Genomic DNA, 26,917 nt, shown 5'->3' with positions numbered 1-26,917 from the left:
CAGCGTAGAAGAAGAAAGCGACTTCCGGCAGCGGCTCCATCAGGTGGAATTCGCCCTCTGTCAGATGAGCTGGTCGAGTTTCTTCAAAGACACACAGTTCCGGCTGCAGGTACACTATTGTTATTATTATACTCACAGTTATTATCATCATTATTATTATTATACTCACACTCATTCACGCGCTGTTCTGGAGACTTTCATGACGAGTAGTTCGTCAGAGCTGGCCGTTATTAAGCGCTTCATCACTGACAGGAGATCAGATGGAGCACACACACACACACATAGATGAAAACACACAGATAAACACAAACATGCTGTCTCTTTCTCGTACACACACACACACACACGTATATACACATTACAGATGAAAACACATACATACACAGATGAGCGCACACACACTCACTCAAAAACTTGCTCATACACTCACTCACTCACTCACTCAAACGCTTACACATACACACAAGTTCATATGAACACACACACACACTCACTCAAAAACTTACACATACACACAAGTTCATATGAACACACACCTGTAGATACAAACACACACTCACTTACTCACTCAAACACTTACACATACACACAAGTTCATATGAACACACACCTGTAGATACACACACACACACACACACACACACACACACACACACTCACTCACTAAAACACACATACACACAAGTTCAAATGAACACACACATGTACTTGCTCACACACACACTTAGGTGAGTGCACATAGAGGTGAAATCACTTCACAGGTCAACACACACATGCATACAGATGAAGTCATGTGTACAGTGCTGAGCAAACATTAATCATAATTAATCACAGCCACAATAAAAGTCTGTTTTGACGTGTGTGTGTGTGTTGTGTATATTTTTATGTATGATAATAATAATAATAACAATAAATTTTATTTGTAATGCGCTTTTCTTAGACTCAAAGCGCTAAGTATATATAAATACACACACACACACACACACACACACACACACACACACACACACACACACACACAAGAGATTCTATATCACACATGCACACACATACATGAGCACGGACATACACACACACACACACACAAGAGATTCTATATATCTTGCTCTCACCGACACACACATGCATACACACACACACACACACACGCGCATGCATGCATATATTTGAAAAATCTTTATATTTATAAAATGTATGCATATATAACACAAATTATACATATGTAAATATCTGTGTTACAGAATAGTTTTGTTTTTGTGTATTTGTATCGCTTATAAATAATAAAGATCTAAAATACACACACACACACACACACACACACACACACACACACACACACACACACACACACACACACATTATGTCAAAACAAACTGTTAATTTGGATTCGATTAATCCCGATTCATTTGTGTCCTGGGGTCTGTTCTGCGTTCGTGGATTACTCGATTAGCTGGATTTGGTTATTGATGATTTGACATGATCCAGGATCGTTTAGTTCTTCAAAACTCATCCCAGAGTTGTGAATGAGTGTGTATGGGTGTTTCCCAGTGATGGGTTGCAGCGGGAAGGGCATCGGCTGCATAAAATATACGCTGGATAAGTTGGCAGTTCATTCCGCAGTGTCAACCCCTAATTAATAAAGGGACTAAGCTGAAAAGAAAATGAATGAATATATATATATAGTGATATAAATTAAAAATATATATATAAATAAAACTGTTATGCAATCTGCACTCAGAAATAACAGCACAAAGACTGTCCCAAGAGGTTTACAGAGAACATTTATTAATGTGCACTTTTTAGATATAATCATGTATTATTTTAAGGTGCCAGCTTCAGCACAAGTTGTGTATGGTAATAGACATGCACAGTATTGGACTGGTTTTATATAAAGGAATAATACACGTATGCAGTAATGCACAGGTTTTGACAGCTAATATGCCGGTGATTTGAGGCTTCGCAAAAGTCGCAGACACCTTTGCCAAGATCAAAATTAATTTAACCAGCCAGTTATTCTGTACGCCGATTCAGAAACGTGAATAGGCCGAGGCTACTATAATAATAAACAAATACACTTAAACTGTATAAATAAATTATACATATTACTCAAAGTGTAAAGCCTGCTGCCCAAAACAAATGTGGAGAGTTATTGTGTGTCATATTTACCAAACCGTTTACTGTGGATCTTATATAATTTTGATCACATGGATGATGGAATATCAATCAGATGATGTCACTACGCTGTTATGCCGTCAGCCAATCGTTGCATTGCTGATCATGAGTTTGATGATCGATAGATCTGTCCTTCACAACACACACACAGATCTCAGATCAGTTCATCCAGACATTTTTATCTGATTCACGAAGGTGTTTGAAGAACCAAATTAGCCAGAGATCGGTTATCAAGATTAACAGATCCAGGATCTGCCAAATCATCTTAGATCATTTAAGCGAGGTACAAAGAGCGGACCCCAGCACTATACCAAACATGAAGTAACTATAAAGCAACAGTGATTGATGATGAGCAGAATGATGCCTGACAGACTCAGAATCAGTGCATCAGTGTGTGTTGTGCTCTTACAGCCTCTTATCTGCTCTCTTCTTACATGCTGGAGTGTGTGTGAAGCCATAAAAGCTGCACTATAATGACCTGTGTGTGTGTGTGTGTGTGTGTGTGTGTGTGTGTGTGTGTGTGTGGTGTGTGTGTGTGTGTGTGTGTGTGTGTGTGTGTGTGTGTGTGCGTGTGCGTGTGTGTGTGTGCGTGTGTGTGTGTGCGTGTGCGTGTGTGTGTGTGCGTGTGCGTGTGTGTGTTCTACAGGAGAATGTGTGTTGTCCATGGGTGTGAGTCGGCTTGATGTTCTGTACCGCAGGCTTCTCCTCACCAAACTCTTCATCCGCGGATGGGGGAAGCCGGAGGACCTCAAGAGGTAAATTACAGACAATATTAAACACTGATGAGCTTGTAGACTAATGAGGACTGAATAATAATCAACCATGGTTATAATAGCACCATTTATTATGCTCATATTCATGCCATTTTACCTAATAGATCATTCATAAATTCATTTTCTTGTCAGCTTAGTCCCTTTATTAATCAGGGGTCGCCACAGCAGAATGAACCGCCAACTTATCCAGCATATGTTTTACACAGCGGATGCCCTTCCAGCTGCAACCCATCACTGGGAAACATCCACACTTATTCACACACTCATACACTATGGTAAATTTTAGCTTACCCAATTCACCTGTACCACATGTCTTTGGACTTGTGGGGGAAACCAGAGCACCCGGAGGAAACCCACGCCAGCACGGGAAGAACATGAAAACTACACTTAGAAACACCAACTGACCCAGCCGGGACTCGAACCAGCGACCTTGTTGCAGTGAGGCGAACGTGCTACCCACTACGTCACCGCGTCACCCCCTAATAGATTAGAAAATCCAAGATATTTGTTTACTGCAACTTAAAGTTTGGGCTCAATAAATAATAATAAAATAAATAAACTTTTTGTTTAGGATGCATTCAGTTGTTAATCATTAAAATTACACATTTTATTCACAGTAAATACATTTCTAATTTACTAAATATTTCAGACTATACTCATCTTATTTTATCTTATTATTTAATTTATTATTTATTTTATTAATATTTCTTATTTTTATCATATTCATATTAAGTCATAATGTAAATATAAAGTCATAGTCTACTCTAAATAAATAAATAAATAAATAAATAGGATTAAATATGTATATAATTGTCCTATTATAGTAGTAATAATGTTATTATAGTCCTATTTATTGTCATTTTTTGTTTTTGAATAAAATAAGGTCATAATATTGACAATTTCAAGCAGAATCACGTTTAATATCACCACTCATTCTCTGATATTTATATGTTGTTAAATGTGATTATATTTGTGTTATAATAATATGTTCAGCTCAGGAAAGTATTGTTTTCCCAAAATGGAAAATCTAATTCACGTTTGACTTGACAAAGCAAAACAATGTGCACGCATATATTTGTTTCTGAAATATTTAGCATTTGAGTGATGTTGTATTCAAAAGCACAAGTATTAATAATTAGCGTTGTTATTGAATTAAATTGAATGTAATGTTTGAATATTGCAGAATATTCGAGTTCCGAAAGATTATTGGCGACAGGGAGAAATGCAAGAGTCTGGTAGAGAGAGATTACCCCATATTTATCGACAAGGTAAGATACGCTTATTAAAAATGGTCATTTCTATTCTTATCAATAATAGTTACACATACTGTTGTGCTGTTTAACAGAGCAAGAACATTTTCACAGTATTTCCTATTTTTTCTTCTGGAGAAAGTCTTATTTGTTTTATTTCGGCTAGAATAAAAGCAGTTTGTAATTGCTTCAAACCATTTTAAGGTCAATATTATTAGCCCCCTTAAGCAATATTAGTTTTGGCTCGTCTCCAGAACAAACCACTGTTATACAATGACTTGCCTAATTACCCTAACTTTACCCTAATTAACCTAGTTAAGCCTTTAAATGTCACTTTAAGCTGTATAGAAGTGTCTTGAGGAATATCTAGTCTAATATTATGTGCTGTCATCATGACAAAGAGAAAATACATCAGTTATTAGAGATGAGTTATTAAACTATTATGTTTAGAAATGTGTTTATATTTCTTTTATTATATTTCACAGAAAGAAAAACTCTTTATTTTTTATTTATTAAGCACACAGCAAGCCTTGTCTAACTTTATAACTAGTCCTACACAGAATCAGTGTGTGACTGCAGTCTGTAAAGAAATGTTTTCAGGTTGTTAGTGGATATATTGTTCTGAGAGACTTGCTTTGTTTACTGAACGTGTGCATCTCATTGCATTTACATTATAAACCTTAAATGAAAGTTACAAGTGTTTTATTTCATATCTGAAGTGAATTAACACATAAATTCACAGAGAAAGTGTACGTCAACATTATATTGAAACATCAGTTCATATTAGAGATGCAACGATTGTAGATTTTGGTTGTACGATTGTACGATTATAGTCTAATAATATTCTAAGTAATAATTATGGTTTTATGGTTATTATGTATTTATTCATTAATTTTAAAACACTGCTAGTTTAGAAAATCAAATGAAAAATCCTTATATTTTAAAGTGTTATTTATTGCTGCTCAGTAACCAATAATCCAACAAAAAATAATAATGAAAACAAACAATAGTCCATTTCTCTTAGGACTTAAAAATAAGTGAAAAGCTGCGTGCACATCACTCCCAATATGTGCGCAAGAAAAGAAATGATCAACTTGCATGCGCAAAAGACACAACATGTGAACGGCCTTTAGTTAATAGTCTCAGCCATAGTTAATCTAGTGTGTGTGCGTATCAGCCTCAGTGTACATGCTCGGAACTTTAAACTAGCGCACAGTTGACGTAACTTTTAGTTGCAGAAGTTCTGTTCAGTGCAGAAACGCGGTGTTGAGAAGCCTTTACAATTAATTAACCGTAATGAATTATAGCGTGATTAATAGTGAAACCAGTTAATTGCTGCGTCCCTAATCAGCAGTGTTTAATAATGTGCTCTAATGTTTTCGCTAATTGGACATTTTTTACATTTCTGTACTGAACTCAATACTTTTGACAATTTTAGATCTGGATAACTCTTGAAATAACAAACTTGCACGCACAAAAGACACTATATATGAACGGCCCTTAGTTAATAGCCTCAGCCATAGTTAATCCAGTGTGTGCGTATTAGCCTCAGTGTAAAAGCTCAGAACTTTAAACTAGCCAACATTTGGCGTAACTTTTAGTTGAGCAGTTTAGTTCAGTGCAGAAACACAGTGTTGAGAAGCATTTACGAATAATTAACCGTGACGAATTAAAGCGTGATTAATAGTGAAAGCGAGTTGTGGGATCAGAAAAAGATCAATCTGTAAACATATATATTATATTTTAAATGAGGAACTGCGTTATGGATGTGACCATTAAATATGCGAGTTTACATCATACAACATACTTTGTAGAAATTCTGTGAATTAAACCGCACGACCCAAAAGAAATAATGCTAATCAAAAAGATAAGAGTCTGTTCACTATAGAGCAAAAATGACTGATTTTATTTTATTGGACATTTATAGCATTTATGAGGAAAAAGCTTCGTTATGGATGTGTCAGAAGTGAAATTGGTACTTGTGTGTGACTTTGGTAAATCAAATATAAGTGTTTGAAAACATTGACCGGGACAGTATTTCTGCAGTACTGTAAAACACAAGCCTAGACAAAACACTTAGAAAGGGTTTCACTAGTTTTGCGATAATTTGTTTCATGGCACGGTTGACATTTGCATAGAATTGCTCATATTTAAACATCATTCCTCATAAATACTTATTTTTTTTCCCTCAAAATTCTGCGCAGAAATAACAATAAATAATAACTCATTAACCATGTGCTGCCGCTGTACCCAAAGGTAGAAGATCAGACTGATTGCAAAATCCACAGCGGTCACTTCATATCTCCATTAGAGCACTTTGTCCCGGGCATCCTGCCAGCCGAATCCGTCAAAGCCCGGTAACCACAACAAATCAGACACAAACACTCAATGCAAATGTGACAGATTAATGTGACTTACTGTGGCGTTTGTATTGAAGATCATTGTTTCAACTTTCCCACCAGATTCCAGTTCATTGTGCCCAAGAGATGGAAGAAGCACAGACCCGTGTGTATTCACCTGGCTGGAACAGGAGACCACGTGAGTGTGTGTATGAATGCGTATGCATGCATGTGTGTGTGTGTGTGTGTGCGTGCATGCATGTGTGAGGGATTCATTATTCAGCAGCACCTTCACTGCACCACATAGCACAGTGCACACAAACAATTTTGAGGTCTGTAAGTGTATGTATATATATATATATATATATATATATATATATATATATATATATATATATATATATATATATATATATATATATATATATATATATATATAGTATACATGCATACACACACTCACACCGGCCACTTTATTAGGTACACCTGTCCAACTGCTTAATGCAAATTTGAATCAGCCAATCATATGGCAGCAGCTCAATGCATTTAGGCATGTAGACATGGTCAAAATGATCTGCTGCAGGTCAAAGTGAGCATCAGAATGGGGAAGAAAGGGGATTTAAGAGACTTTAAACGTGGCATGGTTGTTGCTGCCAGACGGGCTGCTCTGAGTATTTCAGAAACTGCTGATCTACTGGGGTTTTCACGCACAACCATCTCTAGGGTTTACAGAGAATGGTCCGACAAAGAGGAAATATCCAGTGAGCGGCAGTTCTGTGGGCGCAAATGCCTTGTTGACGCCATAGGTCAGAGGAGAATGGCCAGACTGGTTCCAGCTGATAGAAAGGCAACAGTAACTCAAATAAGCACTCGTTACAACCGAGGTCTGCAGAAGAGCATCTCTGAACACACAACACGTCCAACCTTGAGGCGGATGGGCTACAGCAGCAGAAGACCACACCGGGTGCCGCTCCTGTCAGCTAAGAACAGGAAACTGAGGCTACAATTCACACAGGCTCACCAAAACTGGACAATAGAAGATTGGAGAAACGTTGCCTGGTCTGATGAGTCTCCATTTCTGCTGACACATTCAGATGCTCGGCTCACAATTTGGCATTAATTTGGCATCAAATCTCAAAATGTACATTTGTAAAATTAGCTAAATTGTTTTTAAAAATGTGAGTGGATCATTTTTATTGTATTTCATGTTTGGTAAAAACATGCAATAATTGTTTACTGTAAGTATAAAATAGTTACTGGTTCATCTGTAGGAGCTGTTTCATCTAAATTTAATGCATCTGTGTTCTTTATTTTCCCAGTTTTTCTGGAGGAGACGAACACTAATGGCCAGACCGATGGTTAAAGAATCAGGGATGGCATCTCTTCTGCTGGAGAATCCTTATTATATCCTTACAAAATGCTAAATTAGATTTTATATATATAGATTAAATGCTAAATGTAGATTATAATGTTACTGAGGAATAGGCAGGAGTCCTAAACATTCATTCATTTTCTTTTCGGCTTAGTCCCTTTATTAATCAGGGGTCGCCACAGCGGAATGAACCGCCAACTTATCCAGCATATGTTTTACACAGCGCATGCCCTTCCAGCCGCAACCAATCTCTGGGAAACATCCATACACACTCTCTCACACTCATACACTACGGATAATTTAGCTTACCCAATTCCCCTGTACCGCATGTGTTTGGACTGTGGGGGAAACTGGAGCACCCGGAGGAAACCCACACGAACGCAGGGAGAACATGCAAACTCCACACAGAAACGCCAACTGACCCAGCCGAGGCTCGAACCAGAGACTACCTACTGCGCCACTGCGTCGCCTCAGAGTCTTAAACAGTTAAGAGTAATTAATAACATAATTAAAAGATTTTGTGGTGAACTAACACTTTAAGCAGAGTGTGGGGGCGGGGTTGACCTCATCAGTATGGATGATGTCATCTGCTCATTAAATATGTGCACAGTAATTGGCTGGTGGAGAGAGGGAGGAGTTTTTCAGAGATTTATTCATGGTAACGCCACAGAGAACAATATTATGTTGCTATATAATAATATAAAAAAATATATATATTTAAAAATAAAATTCTTTTAAGTGTCACAATTGAATATATTTACCAAATTTAGTTTTAATAACCACAATAGTTTCGATTCATAGAACATATATTTGCATGAATGTCTTTATATATGTTAAAAGTTTGTGTATTTTTAAATAAATGATATATTTATTTTTGAGAATATATTTCTGACCGTATGGGTGTTGTTTTTAAAATATTTTCTTTCTAAAGCAGATATGTTTTATTAAATTGTAATATTTAAACATTTTATTATATTAATATACTTTAAATGCTTTTTTAAAAATATATTCTTTTACAAATCTATAAATATCAAATAATAAAATATATCACACCTTGAGAAATACTCAGAGTAAAAATATAAAGTCCTAAGTTTTAAATGCCCACTATATTTAAGATAAGTTGTGAGATATTTTAATCGCTTTAAGATGTTTTGTGAATATCTCAGCTGACCCTCCTTGACTCGGAGCTGCACACGGATACAGAAAACCCAAAGACCAGCTGTGAGTGTTTGTGCACTGTAATAATGATATTAATGTCCAGTCTATGTGGTATGCAGCATCTTTCTGGACCATGCATGTTCACAGTATTTAGTCAAACCTAAATTATTCAAATACTTGATTTATGTGAGGATAGCAAAAGTTAAACTGAGTAGATTACTTAAGAACTGATTACAAAATAAAATGAGTAGTCAGTACTATCTTCTCTTGGATTACACATTAATGTTTGTCTGTGTAATCTGACTACTTTTGGTTTACATTTTGATACACTTTACAATAAGATTTGCATGAGTGTATTTACTAACATGAACTATGTATAAAGCATTTTTTCATTGTGGTCCAAAGCGCATGCAGAATGCTTGGTTTTGGCCCGGAGTATATTAATTTTGGTGCATCTTTAGAGTCTGATTATTTAATATATTTCCCTCTCTCTTTATGTGATGTGTTTCAGTCGTTCTAGTCTGAAGAACGTGTCAGACTTGTTTGTGATGGGTGGAGCGCTGATCCTGGAGTCCGCTGCGCTTCTACACTGGCTGGAGAGAGACGGATTCTGGCCACTGGGCATGACTGGCATCTCTATGGGTGGACATGTAGGTTCATTAACAATTCACTTCATTCAACCCTTGTGTGCTGTTGGGTTGTTTTTATCCACTCTGGGCTGATTTTGAGTCTTAATTCGGCCATAACTTTCTCTGTGTTTCAGCAAATGGAATGATTTTTGCTGACAAATCTTATTTTGACATATCATTTGGTAAATGCTTTGAAAGTTTTCACAAATTTGACTCCCCTTTGGTTATGTTGGTGCTGTTTTTGCCCCATTGACTTCCATTATATTCACATTTATTGATTGCAAAGCCATGACAGCATATACTCATGCATTCTTGATTGTTGCTGGTTTTCTCTCTTGGGGAAGGCTATGATTTATCATTTTTCATCAGTTGTTGTTGTTATGATAGATATGATATATAATCACTGGCCTAAATTGGTATTAAAATGTCATTGAGAAACCTTTACAATATATACCTACTGTACCAACCAATCAGCTGTGTTGTTTTTCTTTCTATGCAAACCTATTCACTTGGTGTTTTTTTTTTCCCCCTAGATGGCTTCATTAGCTGTTACCAACTGGCCCAAACCCATTCCTCTCATACCGTGTTTATCCTGGACGACAGCTTCAAGTGTTTTTACCACAGTAAGATTCAGATTATTCATTTGACGCAGCATCTGGTTATTTTTTTTAATATAAGACTGATGCATTGCATGAATCCTAGTATCTAATCAAATATTGTGTGCTGTCATCATGACAAAGACAAAAGAAATAATTAGAAATGAGTTATTTAACTGTTATGATTAGAAACGACTTAAAGCTCTCTGTTAAACAGCACTTAAAAATATTTGCAAAACAATTAAAATTTCACAGGAGGGTGAAGGATTTTGTGCCAGCTTTCATACCTTTTAATATCCCACAAAAGCCACCTGAGTGATTTATTCATTGCACCTAAAATGATCCGTTTGTTTTTTTGTTTGTTTGTTTGTTCAGGGTGTTTTAAGTCGAGCTGTGAACTGGAGAGAGCTGGAGAAGCAGTATGCGACACACACTGTCTATGAGGAAGAAATCATCAGCATGCTGGAGTATTGTGGGGTAGGTGTGTGTTTTACTGATTTATTCAGGGATGTGATTCTTCAGTATAAATACGGATTTCCATATTTTCCGACCTCAGTAATTTGTGTAAATCCTAATTTTTATTTATTTATTTTTTTGAGGAAGGAATGGGGGGGGGGTGGGGGGGGTTCAGTGAAGTTCATCGTCATTAAAGCAGAAGACCTGATTGGTGGTTTACGCCTTCATTGTTTATTGTGCACAACAAGGAGCATTAACTGCATCATGCCTGGTTCAGGTATTATTATTATTATTATTATTATTATTATTATTATTATTATTATTAACAACTTTATTAATCCCACCAGGGGCAATTAGATTAGGGTAATAGCATTTCATGATTCAACAAACACATAAGGAGACAAATCACTCACAAACAGTGTTAAAAAAAAAAAAAAACCAAAAAAACAATCCAGCATGCTTCATGTATAACTTCATAAATGGGTAAAAAAAAAAAAACCTTGGAAAAACACATGTATTAGAAATGTACATTTAAAACTTGCTAAAATGTAATGTTGTAAAGCCTTACTGCCTCTGGAACAAAGGTAAATGTATATCTGTTGGAGGAGCATTTAATGCTTTTTAACCTTCTTCCAGAGGGCAACAGAGCAAAAAAAGGCTTTAGAGGATGGGAGTCATCTCTTATCACACTTTGAGTTTTCCTTAATACTTGCTGTTCATGTAACTCTGCTAGACTCCTCAGAGGTAGACCAATAATCTTGGAGCAAGTCTTGACTAAATTTTGCAGTTGATTTTTCTCTCTAACGGAAAGTGAAGAGAACCAGCATAAAAAGGAAAATAAACTCTCGATATAGGTGGTATAAAAAGTTCTCAGTATAGGTTTTTCTACACAGAAAGAGTTCTAACATACATTCTCTGATGCACTTTCTTAGCAACAGCTTCTGAATTCTGCTGGAACTTTAATGTGGTATCAAATATTGTACCAAGATGCTTATATTCCTGTACCCTTTCAACTTGTTTTCCATTAAAATACACTGGTTTCACTTCTAAAGTATTTTTCCTAAAATCAATCACCATCTCTTTTGTTTTTGTGATATTCAGTTGTAGTTCAGCTTCTTTGCACCACTTAAAAAACGCATTATGATTATTGTGTAGTCCTATAATCTGCACGTATGATGAAGCCGCTGACAATATGCAAGATTATGAAATGGCTTTGAATAGGTGCGTGTCTGTGCACTTTTTTGTGTGCTCGCATTTGCACATCACGACCACGTGCGCTCTGTATATTATAAATAAAGGCAGGACGCACTTTTGGTATTATCCTCTGCAAGTCATCTGTCCTGATGTCTTCATTTATTCTGTGCTACAGCATAGCACCTGAAATGTAATGCCTGAAATTGTCGTGAATATTGTTTAAATGATAATACCGATTTATAAAAAAATATTATATAATTAATTGAAACTATTAAGAAGCAGGGACAATGCCGAAGGGAAAGGGAAGTGATGAACTCTTTTTAGCAATGCATGATATATTTTTCAGAGTGGAATGTTAAAGCATATTAGGCTGCTCAATTCAACTGGACTTAATATTTTTACAGTGCGAATTGTTGACTGACTAGAATAAAGAGTTGACTAAATTACAGGGAAAATGATTTTCTTTGGACTTAAGAGAACTAACTGAGTTAGTGGCGCCATCTAGCGGCGGTGTGGATCTGTCCCGACATTGAGGTACAATTACAAACCTATAGGGTATATGCCGAAGCATGCTAATAGGACTTTTAATTTGCCAGTAACCTGGGTTAACAGTTTCCGGTGAAGTGTATTCCAATGCAATTTCGGTGCGCTTAAGGTCTGTTTTCTGGCTGAGTGATATCCGATATAAAGTGGGTCTCAGATTGTACAAGAAGCACTACATTAAATTACATTTTTCCTGCCGTGTCTTTATAATATGAGCATTTATTTTATCCCAGTATATTCAATGGAGCTTCTGCGCTAACCTGCCGATTCTGACGGTCGCGTGCGAGTAAACGGCTTTTTGTCTCGTTTTACGCATGAGCAAGTAAATGAATGCCAAAGTCTGTTTAACTGATTGTATTTTAATTACATTACAACGTTGATGCTGTAAAAGAAACCGTATAAAATAGAAAAAACTCACAATAACAGGTCACCAGAAGTTTATCAGTATGGGAACAACACTAGCTCGGCATATACTCTATTAAACATTATTTAGGCCAGTGGTTCTCAAACTGGGGGTCGCGGCAGAATAATTTCAAGGTGTCGCTAGAGGGATGTTAAAAATTCTCTAATTTTTAGTGATTATAATATATATTTTTCAGTATTACGAGTGAAAGCTTAATTTTTCAGATTATTTTTAAGGTATTACTGATTAGTATTTTTTACAAAAGTGAATGAAACATCATAACTGTGCAGCGAATAACTCACTAGTTATCAATACAGCACGCATCTGGATGTGAAAACCGCAACTGCAGAGATGGATACATTTATAATTCACAAATCTAAACATGTTGAGGAAACTGTGGACCGTTTGCCTGAGTCATCGGAACCGTCTACTTTGACTAAGCATAAGAGCAAGACCCAATCAGACCAAAGTAGGAAAAACGTCAGAAATATCAGGATGAATTCATAAAGTATTTAGGACACATTCAGGCAGGATGCATCTTTGCACTTGAAGTGCAGCGCTTAGGAACAGTTTAAAACTGTTGTCATGTCAACTTGCTGCAGTAAACAAAGCCTGCAATGCTTGCCCCACCTTCGTACTCTTATTGGCCCACTGCTCTACAACTGAACGCGAATGGATTGGTTAAAATCAGCTGTCAATCACTCAGTCGACGCCTCCTGTCTTCAGATGACAGGAGATACAACTACAAAAATGTAAAGCGCTGAAGATAAGAATGAAAACAACACTGACAGATTTAGTTTTAGAAACCAGCTAAAGCTACAAATAATGGCACATCTGATTTCTGATCATGTGCTGAATGTTAATCCATCATCTACACTTTTCACGAGTGGATAAAAGACTTCCATTGGCTTCAAGTCTGCTATGAAAATAACTGAAGCATTCACTGTAAAGTCTTTGGGATGGCATTTTCAGGTAACAGTTTGCCACATCTACAAATTTTAAGCACTAGAGGTTCTGTTTAATCTTTCATTTAATCGCCAGATGCTGTCAGCCGTGCAAGTGGCAGCTATATGTAAAAGTTAACACTACGTACACCATCGCAAAAGGGCTTGCATTGACTAAGATTAAACTAATATTGCAGCTCATGAAAATAGCGGTATTGCTATTAAAATGACGTCTGCAAATAATAAGGTATATGTCCAGACACCAGGCGTGAGAACAGCACAGTTATCATTAACAGATTCATTAATGAATTCATGTCAAGCAGTGCGTGCAGGGCTGGTGAGCGCTCCGTCCGTGATATCTTTTGATCACTCAATTATGTTATAAAAATGTATTTTCTTGTGATAACGGGATTTCATTGAGACATATTGTCCTCACGCATGCATATATATATATTTTTTGCTTGTTAGTTTTGATTAGTGTTGATTTCAAATGCAATAAATCTGTTTATAAAACTTGTAGTAACAGTGCTCATTATTGGTGGGTGCGTCTAAATTTTGGCTGGTGCGCCTACAATTTTTAAAGTTAGGAGCACCAGAGCTACCAAGCAAAAAATGTTAATTTCTGTAATGTAGAGTAAATATAGTTAAAATATTGTGAACAGCTTAAAAGAAGCTATTTTTAATGTTAGTTTATGGTTTGTTAGTGGGGGGTTGCGAGTTCTTGATGATCTTACATTGGGGGTCGCTGGCTTAAAAGTTTGAGAACCACTGATTTAGGTGACTATTAAACTGCTAAACATTTAAACTGATTAAAAAATAAATCTTAAATTGTGTGGCCAATAACAAACATCTATATAAAGAATATTATTATATATTTTTAGAATTATTTCTATTATAATTTGTTTAACACACACAGACATACATACATACGAGACAAAAAAATTATGTAAATTATGTAAATTATTTATATATATATATATATATATATATATATATATATATATATATATATATATATATATATATATATATATATATATATATATATATATATATATATACATACATAACTTACATAATTTTTTTTTGTCTCGTCTTCCTTCTTTTTTGTCCTCGGCTCATCACATGTTTTTATTACACAAAATTAAATTAAATTAGATATTTTTATTGTTTATTCTTTTTTTATTACAATATAATTTAATATTTTCCCTCAACATATTAAATTGGGTGTAATTTTAATACGTTTTAAGACTAGTTCGAGTGAGTTTTACCAGATGTCCCAGATGTTAACCTGTGTTTTTTTACTTAAAGATCCCACTTTGTGTTTGTTCTGAAACATTCCTGTAACTATAAAACACTTTCTATTGGACTGTCCTGCTTTTAATGAAATCAACTCACTCAAAGAGATATTCTACAATCATGTGTTAACATAAAAAATCTTATCTAATTCATATTTTCATTCATTTGTGATATTTAATTGTATATTTATTAATTAAATATTTGTGCCATGAAAATAGCAAGTGTTGCTGACATGAAATATAAATATATTGTATGATTATGGAACTGACCAATCTAATGTGTATGCATATTATTGTAGAGCGTCCTGTAGAAAATATGAATGTAAAAAAGAGATCTGTGAGGGGTCAACGCATTTATATGGGTATCAAATGCCTGATTTGTGTGCTTGATCCACTGAAGGTCCCACACAGTGAAATTATACGTTGAAGGTGTAACGTTTTCACCGATTCGCCCTTGTGTTTCAGACAGACTCTTTCCGCATGGGGCAGGAGTTTGTGAAAAATGCTCCAGGCAGTTTTGATGGTCTGGATTTGACTCATGAGCTTCTGGAGAGCAGGCAGCAGGTGGCGCTGCACTCCTATTCTGGACGTCCCGCTTCAGACCAAGGTTTTTATAGTTTTGCATTTTTGAATTAGTTGGTAGCACTTTAAAATAAGGTTGTACTTGTTAAAATGTTACTGAACGCATTTACTAATGAACAATAGATTTATTACAGTATTTATTAATGTTAGTTAATGAAAATACAGTCGTTCATTGTTATTTCTTGTTAACTCAGTGCATTAACTAATATTAACGAGCATTAATTTGGATGTTAATAAAGCATTAGTAAGTGTTAAGCTATGAATAATTAATGCTGTACATGTATTGTTCATTATTAGTTCATGTTAGTAAATTCAATTCAATTCCCCTTTATTTGTATAGCGCTTATACAATGTAGATTGTGTCAAAGCAGCTTCACATAGAAGATCACAGTGAATAGGAACAGTGTAGTTCAGTTTGTAGTGTTTAAGTTCAGTTCAGTTTAGCTCAGTTCAGTGTGGTTTAATAATCACTACTGAGAGTCCAAATACTGAAGAGCAAATCCAACGATGCACGGCTCTACAGATCCTGAACCATGCAAGCCAGTGGCCAAATGAACTGAAACCTTATTATAAAGTGTGGCCAATTAGTTTTTATTTTGATTACAATTTATTTACATGTTTATTTAAAGTTATCAGGATGAGTGTACATTGATATTTTGATACTGTTTTCTATCCATCCATCCATCCTTATTCACACACACACACACACCCACACACACACACACACACACACACACACACACACACACACACACACAGATGTGGACGAAATTGTTGGTATCTTTAGTTTTTCATTTTTAATACCACCGTTTGAATTCAATATCTGATTTTCATTTGTTTATTTATTCAGTCATTTTTTTATTAATTATTACTTTTAATCAGTTTCAGGTTATTTCAGTGAACAACACTGTCGTTTTTCTTTCTTCAATGAACAGAAAACGTACAGAAGAACACTGGTTTCTCTTTCTTCTGTGTTCACTCCCTTTCAAAAGCTGTGTCAAATTTGTTTTTAGTTTCATGAACGCCTGAACACAACATCTAAGTTAGGCATGGGTATCGTTAACGTTTTTACGGTATTAGTACTTTTATTGATACCACTTACCGGTTGGGTACTTTAACGGTTCTCTTATCGGTACTTTTTGTAGTGTTTTTTTAAATGAAGGAACAAATTGAACAGAATTAACAACACTTTATTTTATTATTACGTTTTTAATATAAAATAAAACAAAACCAATAATTGTAAAACAAATAAATAGTTTTTTCCCTGTAAGACAATGCACAATGGTTTGAAGGAAAATGTCTCAGTTTTTAACCATTCTTCTGGAGAAAAATCAACATGTTTGGCTTTTCTGGCAGAAGTCAGGATCTTTCTTGGTTTATTGTGCTCGCTGCATCTGAAAATGCCCTCTTTGAGTTGCAAAATGCATTTAAATGAGAGAATGATTATGATTTTTCATTAACGCATTCACAATAATGAGTTCACTGTGTTCTGGGAGTTCATTGTGTTTTAAATACAGTTTGGAGCATCTTGCTATGTAAAAATAAGCAGTTTTTTAATCATTTCTCAATAAGCATAGTTTATTATTAGGCTATTCATAGGCTATATTTGTAAATACAGCTGATGTAGAAGCTTTTTAATGTTTAAGATTTATGTAGGCTACTGCAGAAAAAGTACTGTTTTCAATGTAACCGAATGTGTGTGTTTATTTAACTATTAATATTAACTTATGCTAATTTAGGTGATTGACTGCTGGCATAACCAAGGATGATGTGACGTTACCGTTAGTAGCTATAGGCAGTCAAAGACTTTTCATTTGTCTTTCTGCAGGTAATAAACTTGTGAAAGATACTTTCTCTTAGCCAGATTGCTTGCGTTTCCACTTATACAAGAAAACAGCTGGTTGAGTTGCCACAGGCATTGTCGCTGTCCACTTGGGAAATACAACCTGTTTGGTTCACTCTGCAAGCTTACGAGCTGTGTGTGCGCGAATCTGTGTTGCGAGCTATGTGTGTGCGCATACACAGCCGAGAACTGTGAAGGCTTTCATAGTTGACGCGCTCGCCGGAAACACGAGCATTTCTCGCTTGATATTCGTCCTCACATATCGCGAATTAGAAAAGGTTGGTCAGTTAAATTATGCTACTGTAAGTAATGTTTATTCAGCACTAATTCTCCAGTATCGATAGCAGAACTGTTAACGTCAGAGCTTATCGATACTTCAGTCTTTTACATTTACATTTACATTTAGTCATTTAGCAGACGCTTTTATCCAAAGCGACTTACAAATGAGGACAAGGAAGCAATTTACACAACTATAAGAGCAGCAGTGAACAAGTGCTATAGACAAGTTTCAGGTGTGTAAAGTCTAAGAAGCAAAGCTTTAGAAAAAATTTTTTTTTTTTTTTTTTAGAGAGAGAGAGAGAGAGAAAGAGGGCTCAGTTAGTGGTATAGCCAGAGAGGCAGTTACAGATTAGGTAGGAAACTGGAGACTAAATAGTTGAGTTTTTAGTCGTTTCTTGAAGACAGCAAGTGACTCTGCTGTTCTGATGCAGTTAGGGAGTTCATTCCACCAACTGGGCAGATTGAATGTGAGAGTTCGGGAAAGTGATTTCTTCCCTCTTTGGGATGGAACCACGAGGCGACGTTCATTCACAGAACGCAAGTTTCTGGAGGGCACATATATCTGCAGAAGTGAGAGCAGATAAGGAGCAAAGCCAGAGGTCGCTTTGTAAGCAAACATCAGAGCTTTGAATTTGATGCGGGCAGCAACTGGCAGCCAGTGCAAACGGGTGAGTAGCGGAGTGACATGTGCTCTTTTGGGTTCATCAAAGACCACTCGTGCTGCTGCGTTCTGAAGCAGCTGAAGAGGTTTGATAGAACTAGCTGGTAGCCCGGCTAGCAGAGAGTTGCAATAGTCCAGTTTGGAGAGAACAAGAGCTTGAACAATGAGTTGAGCTGTATGTTCAGATAGGAAGGGTCGGACCTTTCTGATGTTGTAGAGTGCGAATCTGCAAGATCGATCAGTTCTAGAGATGTGCTCAGAGAAGTTCAGTTGGTCATCAATCGTAACTCCAAGGCTTTTTACCATTTTGGATGCAGTGATGGTTGCTCCATCCATCTGGATTGAAAAGTTATGGTGAAGAGTCGGGTTGGCAGAAACTTCAAGCATTTCCGTTTTCGTGAGGTTAAGCTGGAGATGATGATCTTTCATCCAGTGTGAAATGTCTGACAGGCAGGCTGAAATGCGAGCTGGAACCGAGGGATCATCAGGGTGAAAAGAGAGGTATAGCTGGGTGTCATCAGCATAGCAGTGGTAGGAAAATCCATGTTTCTGGATGACTGGTCCTAAAGATGTCGTGTAGATAGAGAAGAGAAGTGGCCCAAGAACAGAGCCCTGAGGTACCCCAGTGTTTAGATGCTGTAGGTTGGAAACTTCTCCCCTCCACGACACCCTGAATGACCTGTCCGAGAGGTAGGAACTGAACCATTGAATAACAGTGCCTGCGACGCCCAGTGACTCAAGCGTAGATAGCAGGATCTGGTGGTTTACAGTGTCAAAAGCAGCTGATAAATCCAGCAAGATGAGGACAGATGATTTAGAGTCTGTTTTATATTGTAGCACCGATAAAGTACCGCATCTCGGTACCCATCCCTAATCTAAATACTGATATATTTAATGTTTTGGGAATTGTTCAACCCTTTTAATCAGGGGTCACCAAACTTGTTCCTGAAGGGCCGGTGTCCTGCAGATTTTAGCTCCAACCCTAATCAAACACACCTGAACAAGCTAATCAACGTCTTACTAGGTATACTTAAAAACACCCAGGCAGGTGTGTTGGGGCAAGTTGGAGCTAAACCCTGGAGGGACACCGCCCCTCCAGGACCGAGATTGGTGACCCCTGCTTTTAATAAATAGAATTACACAAACATGTCCGTGGGTATACCTGAAGAGTGGATGCATCTTTCATTTTCTGACTGCAGCATGTTATAGGTGTGCTATGTAAGTTTCTGACTCGACTAAGGCATACAAATATTAAATATTTATGCAGATAATTTAACAATTACTTTGAAAACACAAAAACCAAAACAAAGTTTCCCAGGAAGTCAAGTTGGCCTGGGAATTTGACAACTGGTTTAGAGTGGGAATGCCCTTTATTGTTATTTCAGTTCTTTGAGCAGTAGTTTTGTTTGACTGAAGTCTCCTTGTTTCAGACTCGTCTGTGCTGATGGGTCGGCGGGAGCGGGACGGTCTTGATCAGATGCTGTCCGCCGTTAGCAGCAGTGCTCCACATTTAGACATGCTACACGCTAAGAGCATCGCCTGTGGATCAGGACAGCGGCAGTCGCTGCAGCGAGAGTCTCTCTGCTTCATGAAGGGCGTTATGGACGAATGCACACACATCGCCAACTTTTCAGGTGCACACGTGCTTTTATCTCTGATGTGGTTTGATTTAAAGGGACAGTTCACCCAAAAATGATCATTTACTCAGCATTTACTCGTCCTTAAGCAGTTCCAAGCCTTTGAGTTTCAAATGAAGATGTTTTGAAGAATGTTGGAACTCCGTAGTCATTTACACTTATATTAGAAATAACAAATACAATGGGAGTGAATGGATACTGATGTCCAACATTCGTTATAAAATGTTCGTTAGTTTTGTATAATAAATCTACAGGTTTGAAATAAGATTAGTAAATTATGGCAGAATGTAAAATTTTGGGTGAACTTTTGCTTTAAGAAACACTTTCTGTGTTTGATCCTTTCAGTTTCTTGCATTGTTTTAGCAGCAAGCTAATATGTTGCTAGAATTGGTGTTTATGTATGGGCGATATATATATATATATATTACATCACCAGAAATGATTGAGCTCATGTCCATGTGTTGTGTGATAATCCATATATTGATTATTGTGACAGGCTTACCAATAGGTTTATTTATTTGTGTTTACACAAGTTCCCTTGTTTTGCAGTGCCTGTAGATCCCAGTCTGATCATTATAGTCCAGGCAAAGGAAGACGCATATGTTCCCCGCACTGGAGTCCGCAGTTTACAGGAGATCTGGCCCGGCTGTGAGGTCCGCTACCTCAACGGAGGACACATCAGCGCTTACCTCTTCAAACAAGGACTGTTTCGGTGAGCATATAATGTCTATGAGCTAATATTCTGCCATATTTACTTATTTACAGTAGTGTAAATACTGTAAATAAATAAAATACCCCCCCCCCCATGCAATTACAATTGAAGCTTTAAACATAGTGTAAAGTATGGCTGCGTGATACTGGGAAAATGTGGTGATATACAATATTGTTGTTGAGTATTGTAATGATGTTTCTTACCATACAACATTTCCTATGATTTAAAATTATTTCTTTATTTAATGATATTAAAATAAACAGGTAAAAGTTGTATTTCAGATCTAATTAATCCTGATTCAGACTAAAAGCTGTGTCAAGGTGCAAACATTTAGTCTTTAAAACACCATGAATGAGTGATGACCTGATATGCAGATATTCTGACTCTGATTGGCTGTTGTCATTTTCCTCTCTCATCTCGACTCCGCCCATTAGCATTTATTTTCAGCTCTGGGCTCAGCCAATAGCAGAACAGCAACTACTGTGGAGGCGGGGATAAAGATAGTACAGCCTGATTTCTGATTGGTCAAATTTAGATAATGCATAAAATAAATGTGTATATATATATATATATATATATTGGATACAGTTTAGGATTATTACAATAATGATAATTTTGCGATTATATTGTGAAGCCCTTGTGTAAATGCACTATAAACATGGTTCAGTTCTTCTGGAGTAGTTTATTAGCTGGTAACAATAGAATTATTAATTAATTTGGTCACGCTTTACAATGAGGTTGCATTAGTTAATGTACTTACAGGAACTAAGTGACCAATACTCGTGGAGCATTTATTAATCATAGTTCAGCATTTACTGATGCATTATTAACATCCGAACTCATGCTTGTTAATGCTATGAGTATTGGTCATACTTGGTTCATGTTAGTAAACACATTAACTGATGAAACCTCATTGTAAAGTGTGACCAAATTAACGAACTAACAGTGAATGGCTGTATTTTCAGTAGCTAACGTTAACTAACTTGAACAAATACTGTATTAAACGTATTGCTTATTCGTGTTAGTAAATGTATTAACCAACATTAAGTAAAGCAACCCTATTGTAAAGTGTGACCATTAATTTAAAATGGTTGATTTATTAGTTTATAATGGGTTTATGAACCAAATAAACAGATTCATTAAACCGGTTCAGTTCAAACAGTGAATTGTTTATTCAGATTCATTCGTGTGTTGCTTTATAAATATAAAAAGCTGATTTTGTGCCAACGTGAAGCTTAGTAGTGAATAACAACATAGTAGTTTCCAACATTAATATTAATAATAGAAATGTTTCTTGACCATCAGATTATACTGACTTGTGAAGGATCATGTGACTCTAAAGACAGGAGGAACAATGCTGAAAATTCAGCTTTACATCACAGATAGAACTTATATTTGACTATATATTTACTCATAAAAGATCTATTTTAAATTGTAATATCTCAGAGTTTTACAGCATTTTCTATCAAATAAATGCAGTTTCCGTGAGCAAAAGTTAATCTATAGACCCAAACGTATGTTTTTTGTATGTAATAGTGATAGTTAAAGGGATAGTTCAGCCTAAAATGAAAATTTCCTCACTATTTTCTCTCCCTCAATTGATTCCAAACTTTTGAGTTAATTCTGTTGAGCACAGACGAAGACTAAAAAGCTAGAAAAAAACCTGTAACCATTGACTTCCATAGTAGGAAAAACAAATACTATGGAAGTCAGTGGTTACCGGTTTCCAGCTTTCTTTTTTCAGCTTTTTTAAACAAGCAAAGGGTGAGTAAATGATGTCAGAATTTTCATTTTTGGGTGAACTACCCCTTTAAATTGTGACGTGTTGTTTGAAATTAACTGTATGATCTGCACTGTTTGAATACATGCATTAACATTTTAATTCAATCTGTGATTGTTGACTTCCAGACAAGCAATTTATGATGCCTACGACCGGTTTCTTCACAAGTATTCCAGCTTATAGCCATGGATTTTGTGGTACCAAGTACCAGCAAGAATTGATGCGTTTTGAAAGTATGATGTGGATAAAGAAACACTGAATATGATGAACGTGATTTTTACTGAAGACTGTGTTTGTGAACTAACCTGGTGCTACCGAAAGGATCAAGTGTGTAAAACTCAATGACTGAAGCCAACTGTAATAGATGCTCGTCTTCCTGACCTCAATGCCTTTAATCATCATGACTGAAAAATTCTTCACTAAATCAAAGATGTGCCTCCAAACCATCATTCGCTCATCCTGGTGTCTTTTAACCTCTTGATCTCTGAAAATATCGTAATTTGAATTGTTGGATAAATTAAATTAACTACCATCATCTCTATTTTTGTTCCACTAACATTGAATATTCTGCTTTTTGTAGAGAAAATTTTATATTAAAGAAAATACATCAACAAAAATGGCCTTATCAAAGCCATGTTATTTTTTTTAAACATCGTAGAGATATCTCAGAAATAATGTTCAACAAATTAAAGTGCACATTTGAGAGATCTTTAAAGTAACTCAAGGTAAACAAAACTCTGGTGGCAAGAAATAGACTTGAACAATTCAAAATATACATTTTCCATGAAATGCATGCTTGAAAATCAGTTCTGCATTTGTTTTAATCACTTTAATCCTAATCACTGCCAAACACTACTGTAAAAACTAACAATCATAGTGTGATAAAAGATGTTAAGGATTAATGCTGTCACTTTATCCGATCTGTCAATGTATTCATCATGAGCCATTCATTTCTCCACTCTAAAATAAAAGGAAAATCTTAAATATTGAGATGTCATTTTTTATTTAAATTTGGATGAGGGTGTGCAGAGTACAGTCGCTCATACTACAGTAATACCATCAACCGTATAAACAACACTAAAAATATTTGGTACAGTCACAGATAGATACAACTGAAAATGTAGAGTACAGTCGCTCAGACTACAGTAATAACATCAACTGTATAAACAACACTTAAAAATATTTGGTACAGTCACAGATAGATACAACTGAAAATGCCGAGTACAGTCGCTCAGACTACAGTAATAACATCAACCGTATAAACAACACTAAAAATATTTGGTACAGTCACAGATAGATACAACTGAAAATGCTGAGTACAGTCGCTCATACTACAGTAATAACATCAACCGTATAAACAACACTAAAAATATTTGGTACAGTCACTAATGGATACATCTGAAAATGCAGAGTACAGTCGCTCAGACTACAGTAATAACATCAACCGTATAAACAACACTAAAAATATTTGGTACAGTCACAGATAGATACAACTGAAAATGCTGAGTACAGTCGCTCAGAGTACAGTAATAACATCAACCGTATAAACAACACTAAAAATATTTGGTACAGTCACAGATAGATACAACTGAAAATGCCGAGTACAGTCGCTCAGACTACAGTAATAACATCAACCGTATAAACAACACTAAAAATATTTGGTACAGTCACAGATAGATACAACTGAAAATGCCGAGTACAGTCGCTCAGACTACAGTAATAACATCAACCGTATAAACAACACTAAAAATATTTGGTACAGTCACTAATGGATACATCTGAAAATGCAGAGTACAGTCGCTCAGACTACAGTAATAATATCAACACCAAACACAAGCAGTTCTACTGCTCAGACTACACCATTAACAAAACTGTAAACAAGTACAGTCCCTCAGACTGCAATAGAAACATCAATACCAAACATGTACAATACAGTCGACCAGATTACAGTAGAAACCAACAACGTAAATGCGCAGAATACAGTTAGACAGACTACAGTAGAAACAACTGTAAATGCAGAGTAGAGTCTGTCAGACTACAGTAGAAACGACTGTAAATGCAGAGTAGAGTCTGTCAGACTACAGTAGAAACGACTGTAAATGCAGAGTAGAGTCTGTCAGACTACAGTAGAAACGACTGTAAATGCAGAGTAGAGTCTGTCAGACTACAGTAGAAATGACTGTAAATGCAGAGTAGAGTCTGTCAGACTACAGTAGAAACGACTGTAAATGCAGAGTAGAGTCTGTCAGACTACAGTAGAAACGACTGTAAATGCAGAGTAGAGTCTGTCAGACTACTGTAGAAATGACTGTAAATGCAGAGTAGAGTCCGTCAGACTACAGTAGAAACGACTGTAAATGCAGAGTAGAGTCTGTCAGACTACAGTAGAAACGACTGTAAATGCAGAGTAGTGTTTGTCTGACTACAGTAGAAACAGAGTACAGTCACTCAGATTGCTGTAAAAAACATCAACACTGTGGACATGAATACTTCAATCACTCAGACTACTACGGTATAAACAACACTAAAAAAGTCGCTCAGATTACAGTATAAACAATTGTAAAAGTACAGTATAATCATCAACTGTACAACCAACAACACTGTAAATGTGCAAGTAGTGACTCAAACTATAGAAATCAACTTAATACAGCGTACAGCCACTCAGACTACAATAGAAACATCAACACTGTAAATGCACTAGTATAGTCATACAGACAACAGTAGAAACAACACTAAATGCACAAGTACAGTCAGACTACAAAGAAACATCAACACTGTAAATGCACAAGCACAATCACTGACTACAGTAGAAACATCAACACTGTAAATCCACAAATACAGTCAGACTGACAGAAACATCAACGCTGTAAATCCACAAAGGACAGTCAAACTACAGTATAAACGTCAACACTAAATCCACAAAGTACAGTCAGACTACAGTAGAAACATCACTAAATCCACAAAGTACAGTCAGACTACAGTAGAAACGTCAACACTAAATCCACAAATACAGTCAGACTACAGTAGAAACATCAACACTGCAAATCCACAAGGTACAGTCAGACTACAGTAGAAACATCAACACTGCAAATCCACAAAGTACAGTCAGACTACAGTAGAAACATCACTAAATCCAAAGTACAGTCAGACTACAGTAGAAACGTCAACACTAAATCCACAAATACAGTCAGACTACAGTAGAAACATCAACACTGCAAATCCACAAGGTACAGTCAGACTACAGTAGAAACATCAACACTAAATCCACAAGTATAGTCAGACTACAATAGAAACATCAACACTGCAAATCCACAAATACAGTCAGACTACAGTAGAAACAAACACTATAAATGCACAAGTACAATCAGACTACAATGAAATCAAACACCATTACAGTCACTCAAACTACCGTTGAAACATCAACACAATCAACAAAGTACAGTCAGGCAAAAATAGAAAAACCAACACTGTAAATCCCCAAAGTACAGTCCGACTACACTAGAAACTTCAACATTGTAAATCCACAAAGTAGTCAAACTACTGTAAAAACATCAACACTGTAAATCCACAAAGTACAGTCCGACTACAGTAGAAACAGCACTAAATCCACTGAGTACAGTCAGACTACAGTAGAAAGATCAACACTAAATGCACAAAGTACAGCCAGACTACAGTAGGAAAAGCACTAAATCCACAATGTACAGTCAGACTACAGTAGAAACAACACTGTAAATCCACAAAGTACAGTCCGACTACAGTAGAAACAACACTGTAAATCCACCAAGTACAGTCAGACTACAGTAGAAACAGCACTAAATCCACAAAGTACAGTCAGACTACAGTAGAAACATCAACACCTAATCCACAAGTACAGTCAGACTACAGTAGAAACATCAATGTGAGTACAGTACATTTACTCAGACTACAGCAGGAACGTCAACACTGTAAATGCACAAGTACAGCCGCTCAGACTGCAGTAGAACAGTACAGTAGCTCAGACTACACGTTCAGACTACAGTAACAGTATCTGTTCTCGAGACGTGTAGTCTGAGCTACTGTACTGTTTACAGTGTTGCTGCTTCTCCTCTAGTCGTGTATTCTGAGCCACTGTACTGAAATACTAGTGTCTACGCGACTGTACTCTGCACGTGTTTACAGTGTTGATGTTTCTACTGTACTCTGCTGATGCCCTCAGTAAACATGGAGTCTCCACTGCTGAGGATCTACCGAAGCCACTGCCATCAGTGCGCGTGACCCCTGAACCCGTTTGCGCATGCGCGTCGCTGCTCCGCCATA

General features: G+C 36.4%; 1 protein-coding gene across 1 annotated transcript; it reads left to right on the top strand.

The window, feature by feature from the left end:
• On the top strand, positions 1–23,605 carry abhd18 (abhydrolase domain containing 18). Its single transcript, XM_056472536.1, has 14 exons — positions 1–109; positions 2,819–2,927; positions 4,129–4,213; positions 6,452–6,552; positions 6,658–6,733; positions 7,854–7,939; positions 9,101–9,127; positions 9,576–9,714; positions 10,227–10,316; positions 10,665–10,766; positions 15,593–15,734; positions 19,923–20,126; positions 20,679–20,841; positions 22,750–23,605. The coding sequence occupies exons 2-14, from the start codon at positions 2,836–2,838 to the stop codon at positions 22,802–22,804; spliced, it is 1,362 nt and encodes a 453-aa protein (XP_056328511.1). The 5' UTR covers positions 1–109; positions 2,819–2,835; the 3' UTR covers positions 22,805–23,605.
• Positions 23,606–26,917: the final 3,312 nt, after the last annotated feature.

Source organism: Danio aesculapii, chromosome 14 (genome assembly GCF_903798145.1).
Source record: "Danio aesculapii chromosome 14, fDanAes4.1, whole genome shotgun sequence".
In the NCBI taxonomy this organism is placed as follows: domain Eukaryota; kingdom Metazoa; phylum Chordata; class Actinopteri; order Cypriniformes; family Danionidae; genus Danio; species Danio aesculapii.
The sequence above is the reverse complement of the archived record's forward strand: the minus strand, read 5'-3'. Positions and strand labels throughout refer to the sequence as shown.

Coding starts and splice junctions, on each gene's coding strand:
- abhd18 (XM_056472536.1), top strand. CDS start 2,836: ATGGGTGTGAGTCGGCTTGATGTTCTGTACCGCAGGCTTCTCCTCACC. Junction 6,734..7,853: donor TGGCTGGAACAGGAGACCAC/GTGAGTGTGTGT, acceptor TTATTTTCCCAG/TTTTTCTGGAGGAGACGAAC. Junction 10,317..10,664: donor CTTCAAGTGTTTTTACCACA/GTAAGATTCAGA, acceptor TTGTTTGTTCAG/GGTGTTTTAAGTCGAGCTGT.